The sequence below is a fragment of the Vombatus ursinus genome, unplaced genomic scaffold (genome assembly GCF_900497805.2).
Source record: "Vombatus ursinus unplaced genomic scaffold, bare-nosed wombat genome assembly UNPS02014801.1, whole genome shotgun sequence".
NCBI lineage: Eukaryota > Metazoa > Chordata > Mammalia > Diprotodontia > Vombatidae > Vombatus > Vombatus ursinus.
The window spans coordinates 23457254-23472525 of record NW_020954579.1 but is presented as its reverse complement, the minus strand read 5'-3'; the positions used below and the strand labels follow the sequence as shown (position 1 = coordinate 23472525).

Sequence of the window (15272 nt, the reverse complement as noted above, 5' to 3'; positions counted from 1 at the left end):
AATTCTCAATTTAAAGTCTTGTATTTTATTATGTGATATGTTTACAAATATTTCCTAAAATAGACATCTATTGTTCTTCATTATGTCTGATGACATTTCTTTTCGACTTCATTATTCCAGAAAAACATACTTTTTTTTATATGGAGCTGAACATGGAACTCTGGATTAATACTAGAGTAAGTGGAATAGGACTTCATACACAGAAAAATGGGGCTGTGTCTGGCTTTAAATTAGTCAACAAAATAAGCAGATCCCCCTGAGTCTGTCATGGTACAGGCACACATAATTTTGCCCTAAGAATATACCAGATGAAGACAAAGATTAAAGTTAACAGTTCTAACCAGTTACTTCCTGGGAGACCCTAAGTAGTGGGATAAAGGATATGAATTTAGGCAACAGACACATATGAATTATAATATTCATTCTTTAATAGGTTAACATCAGAACTCATATTTTCAAAGCACTTAGATTGGTATCTAAGATTGTTTCCAAATTCAGTGCGATCAAATGAAATATTCATTGTCTCACTACCTTTTATTAGAGGGTAACAGTATTTCCATTAAAAACTGTACCAGGCTGCAGCATCAAACATATTTGGAGTATTCCAGGCAATGATGTAGCACTGAAAAATGAGGTTTGCTTCACATAAGACCAATTTCAGAGCATGACATATCTAAACCACCCAAAATAATTGCTGAAAACTACAAAAAGAAATTATATATTTGCATAAAAATTCAAGACATAAAACAATTAGTAGTGTAGATAACAAAACTGCAGCACAAGTTCTCAAAACAATTTCTTCCCCAGTCTTTTTAAGTGAAGACAATATTCCATATCATTAAAAAAAAGTAATTGGGAAAGATAAATTGCTCTTTTAAAAACAGATATACTTTTGTGCCACACTTTCCATTTTTAAAGGGGCTGCTCACATGCTTGAACTGACATGTGCCAAAGTCACATACTTATACAGAAATGAAATATGAGCCTGAGAAAATTTTCCCACTTGTATTAAAAAGTAAATCATTACAGCCATCTAAAAGCAAAGGCTACATTTATACTCTCAGACCAAAAAATATAGAGAAGGATATTTACAATTATTAATTCATATTCATGACTTTTCAATAAGTGAATTATTTTTCTCCTGTTAAAATAAGTAAGAGATTGACAATTATAAAGTAAAAATAAGATATGTGCATATAAAAATAAAGGCCTTCACTCTGAAGGGCAAGTTTACTAATTTAGGTCAAGGAAAGGAAATAAGGTCAAGTGACAGGATGTTGTTAAGATAAAAATAATAAAAAGCATAACTACTTCCATTTCTTCAAAATCAATGTCTATACAACTCATATGTAGTTATCACTTATCTCAAGGCTCTCAAGAAATGATATTTTAAAAAATGTATACAGAACATATTTAGTACAAATCCAATTGAATGAAGTTAACATGAAACAATGAGTAAATTTTTTTATATGCTTATCAAATTTTTACTATGAACTTATCAAAATCAAAAGAATTTAAGGAAGGATGCCAGGCTTAAAGGCAAAATGACAGTATGAAGGCCTGATAACTTTTCTTCCAAGATAAATCAAATGAAATTAAGTTCCCATAAATTTAATAATATAATTTTAGTTACAAATATTTCCTATTGCTCCTTACTTCTCAATTTATAATTTTTACAAAGGGCTGACCTTATCCAACAGCTAACTTGTGCTTCAAAAAAAAATGAATATCCTGAGTGAGGGGGATGTTCTTATTTTTTAAACCAACCTTTATCAAGACAAATAGACCTTGTACTATTTAGATTTGTTCTATCACATATAAATATTTCTGGATTGTGCACTGCAATATTGTTTCTTAAACATGAATTATGTACTATAAATATATTGATATTGGCCCTTTTTTAAAGGCTATGTTAGCCACATATTCAAGCTGGATAAAAATAAAAAAAATAAAAATGTGTTACCAAGGAAGCATAGAAACAGTCTTTATCTCTGATAATCTATTGGGGATGGACATGGGGTGGGAACAGGTGCTCCAGGGATAAACATCATGAAAAATGCAATGTCCACAAACCCCTACATTTGTGCAAGAGCAAGTGTTGAAAAACAACAGAAAAGCAACTAAATTACCATGCTAACAATATAAGTTTCACTAAAGAAAGGAATGTAAATTTCACATTTAAAAAAAAATTTAACTTGATTACTTCTACATTTATACAAACCAAATTAAAATTATTTGATATGAAAAATCTATGTAATCACTTGTACAATGCATGTTTTAGCTAAAATTTATATTCAATTTTCTCAATGTGAATGGATTTTCTCAGGGGTTCAACTTCTCTTTCCTTAACATTTTTTCAAACTAACTTGCTAATAGCTCCTTACTTTTTATTTGATGTCCAAATGGTTAAAAAAAAACCAACTATATATATCCTCAAGTGAGATACCTCTTCTTGATATTAAAAAAAAAAGCCTTATATACTACAATGATTTTTAGCTATTAAATGTATTAGGGCTCTTCCAAAAATGATTTGTTTCAAACATAAAATAATTATTTATGAATTTATCTAGAAAAGCAAGCCATTTTATTTTAAGCCTGCCTTTCAAGGGGCAAACATATTACCCAACTCCATACTGCCAGTATAGAAATGAATAATACCTAAGTCCAAAAAGGTAAAAAGAACAAGGCAAGAGACAGTTTCAAATGAATAAAACAGAATTATATTCCAGATTATCTTGGGAAAACTTTGATACAATGATAAATAATTTTAGCAGTCTTTAAAAGGAAACTGTCTGGGGAAATAACAAAAACTCAAGGCTACGGTTTTTTACTGAGGGAAGGTAAAACTCAAAGTCATTATTTTTTTTTAACTAATTAGGAACCAGAGATAGAATTACACAAGAGATATGTTCCTTAAAAGTTGGATGTAAATCTAATTTTCTTAAGTAACTGAAAATGCATTAGTAAACTTGCTATTTAAAGAAGCCCCAAAATAAATCATTTTAAAGTGAGTAACACTTTATTGTGTAAATAATCACCCCAATAATATTAGAGTCTTTTCAACATGGTTTTTTTTTGTGCATCTGACTTCTTATATTGTGAGCCACATTTGTTGTGCATCATGATGTACCATGTATTCCTGTCAGTACTATCTACAATCACTGGTGGATCTAGGCAGTGTCTAGCTTAAATTAATGAGGTTTAAGCAGCTAATGGGAAGATCATATTGCTTGATACCTGTATAATATGTCTGAAATTTTATTACATAAAATAAATATAGTAAATTATAGTTAAATTAATCTTGCCATACTTTAGGCTCTGGAAAATGATGAAAATCTGGTTTGTTCCCTAATATAGACAGTAACTTCTATTCTTGGCTCATCTCTGTAATAAAACCAACCAATGATGGTTAAAATTTCTAAAACTCAAATAAGGGTTGTCTGAAGTCAAAATATTAACAGATATTTAATCTTTCCCCTTCCAGGTTCTCAAGAAGAAAATATATATCCTTCTCTACTAAGTAGGGTAGAAAATACTCCATCTAGTAAGGGAAAACTGAATTATCCCAGCCTAGCAGGTTTCTCCATTCCAGACATCTATGCATCAGAAAAACAATTCATAAATATAATTACTAATGACGAAGAAATGTCATTATCCCCACATGTTAAATATACTAAAACAGAAATCAATTAAATCAGCTTGAAAATGCAATGAATATTCTAACCTAAAGTACCTAACAGAATCTGAACTAAAACCATTGTTCTGGTTGCCACCTACTGGACATATTTTTTTTTCACATGAACCTCTATTTCAGAGATCTTTTTTACTGCTCCTTCTTTAAGACCTGCAATTGGCAGCTTTTTGTGAGGGCTTAACTCTAAAAAATGAGAGAAAGAAATGTCTGTAGTACCCTTTCAGTCTCTCTCCTATGTGCCATGGCTATTTAAATATACCGAGTTGGCCTGCAATATAATAAGCTTATTTTCTGGTGAAGTTGGAGGTGGATTTTCTCCCAGAAAGTAATTGCAAAAATTCAATGTAAAAGAACTGTCAAAACTAAAATGATCTCTTCCACTATTACTTCATAAATAGAGAAAACACTGTAAAAGATGAGGAAAATGACAAAAGCAAACACTTCTCTCAAAAAACAGATCAAATTAAACATCCTGTTAGATAGTAATACTAAAATACAATTAATTACATGAAAGAAAACAAAAACACAGCAACACAGTATTTCCATTAAAGAATTCTGGAAATGCAGTGATATGACCATTTCCTATGACCCAAATGTGTTCATGGTTCACAGGACATGTTACAAAGATTGATCTTAAAACAATATAAAAATAATATGAAGCAGAAGGGAAAAAAATCCTCTTAGAGGATTTGAAAGGTAAGAGTTCAAAATACAACTCTGTCCTCCTGAGTTCTTTCCCACCAAAGAGTGCTGTTTAAAGTTCCACAACTGTTATCTTCTTCCTCCTGTTCTTTAGTGAGTTCTACAAAAACCTAATGGAAGAAGAAATCAAGTCCAATACATGTAGTGTTAAAGAAGCCAAAAGAAATCTCTTAAATTATTAAAGTTTGATTCTAATTTTGATTCTAAGTTATCAGAATGGATTTCTTGACACCATCAATACAAAGAGTGAAATAGCCTCTGTAAGTTAAGAGCAAAGAATGATTTTTTGTCATGGCTTTATCAAATTATTTCACTGAACCCAATTAGCACATGGCACTGTCATCATTAGTGGTATTAAATTAGATTAAAGAGATAGTAAAGTAATATAACTAGGGAATAGCCATACATGATCTTTGAATCCACTGCTGGTAAAAACATTTGACATTTTTACACAATTTCTATGTAAATATGATATTGAAGTTAGTCAGAAAAAGTTAAGAGTCCCACAACCAATACCAGCCAGAGAGCTAGAACCTCTAATATAGGTACTCTGACAGAATAGTCTCATAGGAGTAAGTTGTCTCTGTAACATGTTCATCATTCCCAAACTCTTCTCTACACCCATGACCTCAAGCAGCTTGTAGCACAGCTCAGCATGCAAGATGCTGCCAGGCATACACAACATATAAGGAAACAAGAAGAAATACAGAGGAAGCCACTCAGGAATAATAAACTCCTGAAGTTGCACTGCTTTACCACAAAGTGATCATAGTTGGATGATTCCCTTTGCCTTAATAAAATCAAATGGATTCTATTTCCATTTTGTAACTGATTCTATTCTGTATCATCTCCAATATACTGTAAAATTGCCTGTTTCTTTGTCTCTGAGTTACGTTTAGAAGCTCAGCTTTCCTCTATGAGCTAAACTGTCCCACAAAATCACCTTAATTCAAAGAAATATATTGTCTCTACACATCTTACTGCCCGTGTACAATTAAGGGAGCTCTACTATCTTGCTAACAAGCCTTGCAAGATGCAGGTGTGCACCAGGAAGTCTATTATCTCTGCAACACTGGTGGTCTTTCAAGAAAGTATGGACTGTTATCATTGTGATTCTAACTAGCCATGCCAGTGGACATCACCAATGAGCTTTCCACTGCAACAAGACAGAAGGAGAAGTTGTTGCTAGCCATTCATTGCTGACTTCCATCCAGTTAGGTTGTTTTCCATCATTTATGATACTTCAGACTTTGAAACCAACCATACTGTCCTATGCTTTCTGTTCCTTGTTCGCTTATACTTCCCAAAACTACATGAAGGCCTTTAAGCCCTGCCTCGTGGTCTTTCAAATAACTGAGGAGTTGAGAGACCCTTTTATTGGTAACTGCTAGGCTTTCCAATAAGTTGAAACATGCTTAGAACTTTGTGCCTCAGTTTACTTTAATTTCAATCACAATACCCCTCTTCCAAAAGTATGAGTTATGCAAGAGCAATAGAAAGGGCTAGTCTTAGAAACACTAGCCCAGAAATTTCGTTCTGCTTTGATCTGCCACGCAGAGGCTATTACTCATGGATGCTGTATGCTGTTCATTATCTGGTTCCACAGCTCAGCTGCCCCCTACTTCCTTACCATGGTAACACAAATAGCACTTAAGTCTTTAAGAGACAACTTTGTACAATCATCATTTGTATATGTTTCACAATATTTTTTTTCAATTTTTAGGCAATTGGGGTTAAGTAACTAGCCCAGGGTCACACAGCTAGCAAGTGTTAAGTGTTTGGTCTGAGGCCAGATCTGAACTCAGGTCCTCCTGACTTCAGGGCCGGTTCCCTATACACTGCGCCACCTAGCTGCCCCACATGTTTCACAATATTAAAATTATTTGACTTTACTATACCTGTTCCAGTGTTGCTTGAGAAAAGTTGTATTCTTCAATACTGAACGTATGTTTAGCTATTAAAACGACAAAAAAAGAATGGTTCACTCATCAGTATTTTCAAACAACAAAAGAGGTACATGTTTAACAGCATTAATTTTTTTTTGCAAAAATTAGGTCAGACAGAATGCAATGATATAAACTTTATGCATCTTAAATTAATAAATCTATTAAGAGCATATCACACCATGCCTGTGGCTGAGACAAGTGATAGTTGTCTGGCCCTATGCCATTTTTAACTAGCATAACAGACTATCTCAAACTCAGATCCCTTTGATCAATTCTTCCCATGAATTAGGGTAGAAAGGTAAAGTGACTAGTAGATGAACTAATCAAACAAACTAGAGGCCCAGTGACAAAAGTTAGCTGGGTCTTCAGGGAGGTACAGGATTACTGAGTGCTAGCACTAAATAATCTACTATAAACTACTAGGTGCAAAAAAGCTTACACATGACTCTATTAGCAGTAGGTTTTTGAATTCTGAGTTCCAAACAACTGAATTACAAATGATCTTGTGGAATATACTGCATTTATAAAGTTGGGGACTATAATATAGGTGCTTTGGAAATATTTCATACCTTCCTCCAGCTTAGAAAAAGACTGTGCAACAGATTGTACATCTTCTTTAGGAATTTTATAAGCCAAAATAGAAGAAAAACTGAAAAATATAAGGAAGCATAAATTACAAAAGTTATAAAGTGATAATCTCTACATTATATCAACCAATAAAAATAATGAATTATCCATTCCATTATTCTGAAGGTAAAAATCAAAAGTACAAGATAAAAACCACAATTTTAGCATATATATATGAATAAAATTTAACATTTATTTTCAATGTATCAATGAAGTTGTGATCTCATTGAAATGGGTATTCATATTGTCAGCACATATCAAAACCCTCTTATGCCTTCTCATCCTGTGTAATATTCCAAAGATAATCTACTTAATATACTGGAGACTATCCTCAAGGTCTTTTTACATTTGAAGGATACAAAAGGAGCATCCATCTACTGTCTTTTGCCCATAGTATATTAACTTTCCCACTTCCTTTTCTGGATCATACATTTCCTCAATAATATCCCTAACATCACTTCTTGAAAGTATACTACCACTGGAAATACATTGGAACTTAACCTCACCCACCATGTAATTCATCAATGTCCTTTGAGTTACTTTCAAAATTGGAGACCATGGTATTCCACATTTGTAATTATAAAGAATCACCAAGAAAATACTTATATTGAAAGGATGGATCATTGCAGTGGGGAACAGACGGGGATCCTTAAAAGCAATATGCAATTTTCCAAATACTATTCTCTTTCTTCTATTACACCTATTCAAATTTTGGATCCAATTCATGGCTCATTTGCAGTGACTACCCCAAATATGTGTGCTGATACATTAACTCAATGAACTGGCAAATAATTCAATACTATAATTTGGACAACAGATATTTTTATTCCATTTCGTTTTTTTCGTATAGATTGTTAAGTTAATTTCATTAGAAAAATAACAGATTTTAATGGAGAAGTGCTGCAAATTCTGGGCTTTAATTCAATCAGTTCAATATCATCCACAAAAAAGGAGAAGATCCTACCATCTATAAGGAATCCCTCTTAGTCTTATACCTTGTGCAAGAAACCCTACATAACAGCACCTAACTCCTTCGGCAAGCAATACCTCCTTGTTTTCTGCTTTGCTTAATGTTAAGCCCATCAGAGAACAGTTACATCCATTGCTATATCTGGCAAATAATATATTATGTCCAGCAATTTGGAACTATTCCCCAAAAGTTACTAAACTGTACACACCTTTTAACCCAAAGACACCACTACTAGATACACACATTAAAGAGATAAAAAAAAAAAGAAGAAAAGGACCCTATGTACAAAAATACTTATATAGCAGATTTCTTTTTTGTAGTGGCAGAGAACTGGAAACTAAGGGAAGTGCCCATCACTTGGGGAAAGACTAAACAAATCATGGTATACAAACGTAGTACTATTACGCTGTAAGGGATTATGAAGGGGATGAAGAGCTACTGTTTTTTTTTTTTTAGAGAAACTTGTATGAACTGATGCAGAGTAAAGTGAGCAGAAACAGGAGAACAATTTATACAATAACAACATTAAAAAACTTAAGAACTCTGATCAACACAATGACCAGTCACGATTTCAGATGAGGCAGGGTGAAATATGCTAGCCATCTCCTGATAAATAATGGATTAAGGATGCCATGGCAATGAGGGAATATAATTTGGTTGACCATACATATTTGTTAGAAGAACCTGCACCCCCCTTCTTCTTCCTCTTCCATGGAGGAAGGTAGGATTTTTATTCACTGAAAAAATAAAATTTAATTAAAAAAAACTCTTGATCTCAGCATATACACAAAAGATTACTTGTTGGAAGAAGGCTTCTAAGGCTGTTTTGTTCAACTCAATAAATCAACCAGCATTTATTAAGCACTTAACAAATGCCAGGCACCAGTAACACAAATACAAAGAATGAAACAATTCCTACTCCCAGGGAATTGACACTAACAAGAGAGAACACTATGTATAGAAGGGTAAGCAGAGTAACAATAAAGAGAATATATACAAAATAACCAAAAACAAAGTCTTTGGGGAGGAATAGGTACGGTGGAAGGCAGAGTGGGAGGGGGGAGTTAAGATCAGGAAACGCTTCCTATAGAAGGTAGTGACTGAGCTAAGTCTTGAAGGAAGACAGAGATTCAAATGAGTCACAGTATCTTTTGTGATTAAAAAACAATGCAGAATTTTGTATTTTCTGTACTCCTTAAACAACTGTGTGACTATAAAGATATAATCAACTAGAGTATCATTTGTGAAAGCTTGCCTATTTTCTTCTCATACTGTATAATTAAGGAAGCCCCTGACAAAAATTTAGATCACTCTCATAAAATTATCCTTAAGAAGATAAGAAAGTAGTGTTCGCTCCACTACTTTTTTAGGGAGGTATCATCCATTATTTTTTTCTTTTTCTCTTTTTTGGTATCTTCTCATCCCTGAGATATATATTTAATTAATCCCTCAGTGATTTCAAGACTAGGTTGCACATCAAGCTAAGATTTTCTTAGTGTGTATTTCATTGATTCAGCCAACCACTTCTTTATCTTTCTATATTGTCATTTCTACATCTTGATCTAAGACTTCTGGGATGATAGGACTACTGGAATTTCTCTTCCATGAAAAAAAAAAACAGACATAGAAACACTGCCAAATTTATTCCATTTTCCACCAATTTGCTGTCCTCCTAGAAGTTTTATCTATGACTATTTCCGGAATGACGTGGCTCATAAGTTCTATTGTAACTTGTTTTCACTTCAGCAGCTTCTTGTTAAACATAATCTTCCATCTTTCTCTTCCATACCATTTTACAAATGAGTTATATTCTACACCAATGTTGCCTTTGGCTGCCATATTCTTTTGCTTGATCATCAAGCATATGCTGACTGAAGCAATTCCTGTGCCCTTTGGTCTTCATTGTGGGAACTGCCTGAAATCAAGTATGTTTTTTGTAGGAAATAGTGATGATCATGGTCAATACCTTTGTCTTTTTTTTTCCAGTTTTAAACAAATAGCTCTTTTTGAGTAAGGCTAAAGTTGTTGCTATTTTTAAAAATATCTTCTTATCTTTACCTTTCTTGTAATTTGACATTGATTTTGGACCTTTTCTCTCAAAGGTTTGACTACTGAAAGCTGATTCTAATAAAATTCTTACATCACTAATCAGTTTTTTCCTAAATGTTAAACATTTAATTTCACTGCTTGTCACAGACATTACTTTCCCATTCCCAATTTCCCATGACATTTCCATCCCATTTCTCAAACCTGAGCTATATTTTCCAATGTACTTTTTCCAATCCTCACATGTACCTCACCTTCTCACTGATGTCACTGAATATCAAAGTATATAATGACCAGTCTGGAGTTTCTTGTCAAGCATTTTGTAGCATTTTTCTATTCCTTTATTATTTGAAACAAATGTTGGCACATTAACAATCATCTTCATGGTGGTCCCTTTTGCTTATGTTCATCATGAATACTGCAAAGATGAGATGATCAAATGTCTCACGAAATGGTGTTTATTATTGTCTTTAGATATACTAAGAAATCATCTTGACCAACATCACCTCACCAAAGAGGTCATCCTTCCAGTCAACAATCACTAAGCATACTATGGGCCAGGTATTTTGCTAAGTGCTTGAGATAAAAATAAAGACAAAAACAATCCCTGCCCTCAAGAAGAGAAGGCACTAGCATCCGGCAAGGTAACAGGACAAGGCCTCCTGCACAATGTGAGATTTAAGGTGAGCCTTGAAGGAAGCCAAGGAAACTAAGAAGCGGAGGCAAAGAAAGAAATCATTCCAGGCATGAGGGACAACCAGTGAAAATGTATGGAGATAAGAGGCAGGGTATTAAATGTGAGGAACAACAAGTGTAGTTGAACTGGAGAGTACATGGAGTAATATAAAGTGTAAAGAAACTAGGAAGGGGACGGATTATGAGGAACTTTTAATGCCTAATAGAGTTTATATTTGATCGTAGAGGTATAAGGAACCCGTTGGAGTTTACTGAGAAGAGGGTGAGACCTGTGCTTCAGGAAATTACTTTGGTGGCTTAATGGAAGACGGGTAGGAGTAGGAAGACACTACTTTTTTGTTTCCTAATTAATTTTTCAAGAGACTATCAATATAGATGTGGTTTAATTCTTCCAATTGGCTAGGCTGGTTCTCAGAAAGCAGGCCTCAATATTGCCAAAACTTCACTGAATTCAAGCTTATGCACCAATGGCATATTCTTTAAGAACTCATACCATAATGAGGCTTCAGGGTAGTAATCTGTCTTAACATATAAAATGTTATGAACCATAATATTTCACTTTTTAAAAATGTTTTGATTGCACAAAAAGTCATTTTTCTTAAAGAAGTTATAAATCAGAATATGAAAATTATCAAGTCAACAGCAGAACCAAAAATAAAGTCATACTATTAGACTATATATTTTATTTAGGCATACGTTCCCCAGTAAATGAAAAGTCTTAAATCTTCCTATGGCAATAGATTGTCTATAATTGTGTTATTAAGAAACACTATTGAAATTTTTTATCTTTACCTTTCCTGACGAATTGCATTTGGAAAAATATAGTGAATTTGTCTTTGAAGTTGTTCCACTTCCAGATTTTCCATCCAATCCTTTAATTTAATTTCCAAAAAGTAGCCTCTGCCAAATTTACTCTTTAGGTGTTGTACAGTGCCAATACATCTGCAGCAGTTTGGGGGAAAAAAAAGAATCCTGAGCCATGTAAACACAAAATGACACATTTTAATGGAAGGTGTTATATTTAAATCCCAAAACACTATTTTTAAAAAGTTACCCAACACTACGTCCAAAAATTTATATTTACTATATGCATAAATCAATTCTAAATGAGGTAACTACCCATATTTGGACCTAAATAATATCCTCAAGTTGATTCATACTTAAGGACTGCCTCCTAAATTAAAGGAGGAAAAAAAAACCCACAATATAGACCAGTAGTATATTTATTACATGTCTTTGAAATTATGATATAGTTGAGATATTATGCTAATTACAGGTTCCTACCTTAATTGTCCAGATACCAAAATTGCAACTCGATCACAGACCGCCTCTGCCTCTTCCATATAATGAGTAGTCAAGATGGCTGCTCGCCTTTTGTTTTTAAATGCAGCTCGAATTGCTCTCCTACAAGAAATCCAAAGGAAGGAGTATCTGTAATTTTATATTTCTAAGCTGTTTAAGTCTTAGTAAATATTTGACTTGTAACAATTTCTCAGATTTTTTGTCACTCTTTCGTCCCATGGTATTTCAATTGTTGTATTCTTATTTCCACTTTTATTCCAAAATTTTAAATAGAGGAGGCAAATGTTCATGTTTTTTATTGTATCTACTTAAAATAGGCAGCACACTGGATAGAGTACTGGACCTGGAGACAAGACATGAATTCAAATTCAGTGTCTAATGACACTTACTAGCTGTGTAACCCTATGCAAGTCACTTAACTTCTGTCTGTCTTAGATTCTTTACCAGTAAAATGAAGACAATAATCTCACCTCCCAGTCAGAATTGCTGTGAGGGTAAAATGAAATATTTGTAAAGTACTTTGAAAATCTTAAAGTGCTATAAAATTGGCTATAAAATTATTATTATTAAGATAAAGGAAATGTAAGATTATCTCTTCTGTGACCCTCATTTTACATATGAAAGAATAGAACAAGAGAGTTAGTTAACTACTTAAAATTCCAAATTTCTTGAAAGACTACTACTATTACACAAATTGAAGAACTAAGAACTATTACATATATGTGTAATGTATACACATTTAAATTATAATAATGATAAGTGCTTAGAAATAATGAATTACAAAATGTTTTTGGACTATCTTTTTTTTCTAATTACACATATAATAATTTTATGGTAGGTATAAAAATAAACCTATTATTTTAAGAAAAATGACAAACCATATTACATTAAATAGAACTTCTCAGTTTAATAAATCAAAATTATGGTTTTAGTATCTTCTTATGCTATCGCAGAATATTAAAGCTGAGAAGAACCTTAAAGGTCAACTAGTCTAACATCTTTATTTTACAGATGCGGAAATTAGAATTCAAAAAGATGAAATGACTACCCTTAGGAAACACAGCCAATTAGCAGCCAAGGCACTGGAACTCAGGTGTCCTATTTCTCCATTCACTACTCTTTCCAACTGAGACCTACCTACAATCCAAAGGTAAGACTAAGAGAGTTGTAGTCAAACAATTTTGACACTCTAAATGTTTTGGTTAGAATACGATAAAATTTAATGTTCTTTGTTTCTCTTGTGTCATACTCACCACATATGCTGCTTGGCTTTAGGATCCATGCCAGTAGATGGTTCATCTAACAAAGTAACCTGAGGAGTTCCAAGCATGCTTAGTGCAAAACACAGCTAGAAACAAAGAAACAAAAATAACTAATTAAGTATGAGATTCCATGACAGTAACACAAAGTACTAAGCAAACAATAAAATATACATATATTCGTTTTCGAATAGGAGTACCTTTCGCTTTATTCCAGCAGGCAATTTCTTTGTAGTTTTCTGGATGTGTTCTTTTAAATCAAGTGCACTTGTGATTCTGAAAATGAGCAACATAAATATAGCATACTTTTTAATATAAGTATCCATATAAAAGCTTATCAGTCACATAAATGCCAGTCATTTTAGGAGGGAAATTAACTGATGGCCACTATTCATAAATGAGAACAAAACCATCTCAATCTCTCATTCTGGTAAGAATATGGTTTCATAGTTAAAATGATAATGATAGTAATCTTAAAAATATAAAGAGACTTGCGGAAGTATATGGTGTCTTTTTTTAAAGTTATTAACTCTTTGTTAATCATCTCCACAAATAAACTACTCAGTTATATAAGTATACAAGTGGAAATAAATATTACAAAGAAAATTGTTACCTTTTTATGACTTCTTTCACATCACTTCTATTCATTCCTTTCACAGCCCCATATATTTCAAAGTGCTCCTGTAATGTAATATCTGGCCAAAGTGGATTTGTTTGAGGACAATATCCTATGTACTTAATGGAGTCATCATCTTTAGTTGCCAGTTCTGAGGAATAATCTCCCAGAAGTATCTATTTAAATATAAATTCATTTTTACTAAATATTGGTACATTAAATACTATTAATTTAATTTATAAAGATAATTGTTTAATTGAATACTTGATCATTATCTGGGTCAAGATCTAGTCAGAATTATATTGCTTTTGGCTAAAGACTATTATAAAAGGTAATATCTAAACCAAAGGTCGGCAACTATGACATACAAGATGATTCTAAACAGTCAACAGCAGAAGCTTCTTTTTTATCTTTTATCTTAGGACCTTTTCAACCCCCATAAACCTGTCTCACTTCTCCCCCCACTGCAACCAACTTAGGAGGTTCAATCTAAAGAACTTCATCTGAAAACTCATTTCAATATATTTCTAGTCTCCCAATACCTCGGCCCTACTGTCCCCCCATCACTACAATGAATTTGGAAGACTACATAAAGGAAATACCATAAGCAGAAGCACCTTCACATTAAGGTACTAACTGGGGCCAATTTATTCTAAAAGTTATTTGCTATTGGTACTGAATACTCACTTCACTGTCAGTAAATTTTTAACTCCAGCTTTACTAACCCCTTTGATTTAGAAGAATCTCCTGACTAGGCAAAAAAATGCCTTTATGTTCCTTTACCTGCCAACTTTTCCCATATTCTTATATAATGATATGTCTAAGTTCTACTTGTACCCACCTGGCCTTTATCTTTCCTTTACCCTTCCATTCCAACCTTCCCCCACTTCCCCCCCCACAAGGAACTCTGTTTCCATTGTTTAAACAACAAACATCCCACTTCATTCTAAATCTCTTCCTCTTACATTTTGTTTTTTCAGAATTAAAGATCCTTGAGGGCAAGGACAAATTTTTTTTTTTTTTGTCTCCTCACATAGGGCCTTAGCACACTTTAGGCACTGGATAAATTTGTTAAACTGATTCAATTTTTTTAATTAAATTTTTTGGCTCATGGAAATCTGGCTTTCTCCTGAAAATACCTCATCCCTTACCACCATCTCCAATATCCTCCTCCTCTTCTAATTCACAGCCAATAAAATCAAACTAACATTTATTAAGCACCTATTATGTACTAGACCCTGTGCCCAACCCAGCTCAACCCTCAATTCTCTGTTACCTCCTACCCAGTCCAACCCCCTATTTTCTATTACCTGTGACCAAGTCCAAACTTTCATTCTCTGTTACCTCTGGACCACCCCAGGCTACTTCCCATTCCGTAATCCCATCCAAATCTTCCCCCAATCTTTTTCCCTAA

The 15272-nt window shown here is 33.3% G+C and overlaps 1 protein-coding gene across 5 annotated transcripts in view; it reads right to left on the bottom strand.

Annotated features, from left to right (window-relative positions):
* Nucleotides 1-406: 406 nt before the first annotated feature.
* ABCA5 (ATP binding cassette subfamily A member 5) overlaps nucleotides 407-15272 on the bottom strand; it is a 117804-nt gene continuing 102938 nt past the window's right edge. For all 5 annotated transcript variants that reach the window (XM_027872760.1, XM_027872757.1, XM_027872758.1 and 2 more), the window contains exons 32-39: nucleotides 13856-14034; nucleotides 13443-13518; nucleotides 13237-13331; nucleotides 11966-12085; nucleotides 11474-11623; nucleotides 6912-6991; nucleotides 6295-6350; nucleotides 407-4506 (exon numbers count right to left, since the gene is read on the bottom strand). In XM_027872760.1, coding sequence (XP_027728561.1) covers nucleotides 4399-4506; nucleotides 6295-6350; nucleotides 6912-6991; nucleotides 11474-11623; nucleotides 11966-12085; nucleotides 13237-13331; nucleotides 13443-13518; nucleotides 13856-14034 — 864 coding nt within the window. In that variant the 3' untranslated portion in view covers nucleotides 407-4398. The remainder of the gene's footprint in view (nucleotides 4507-6294; nucleotides 6351-6911; nucleotides 6992-11473; nucleotides 11624-11965; nucleotides 12086-13236; nucleotides 13332-13442; nucleotides 13519-13855; nucleotides 14035-15272) is intronic.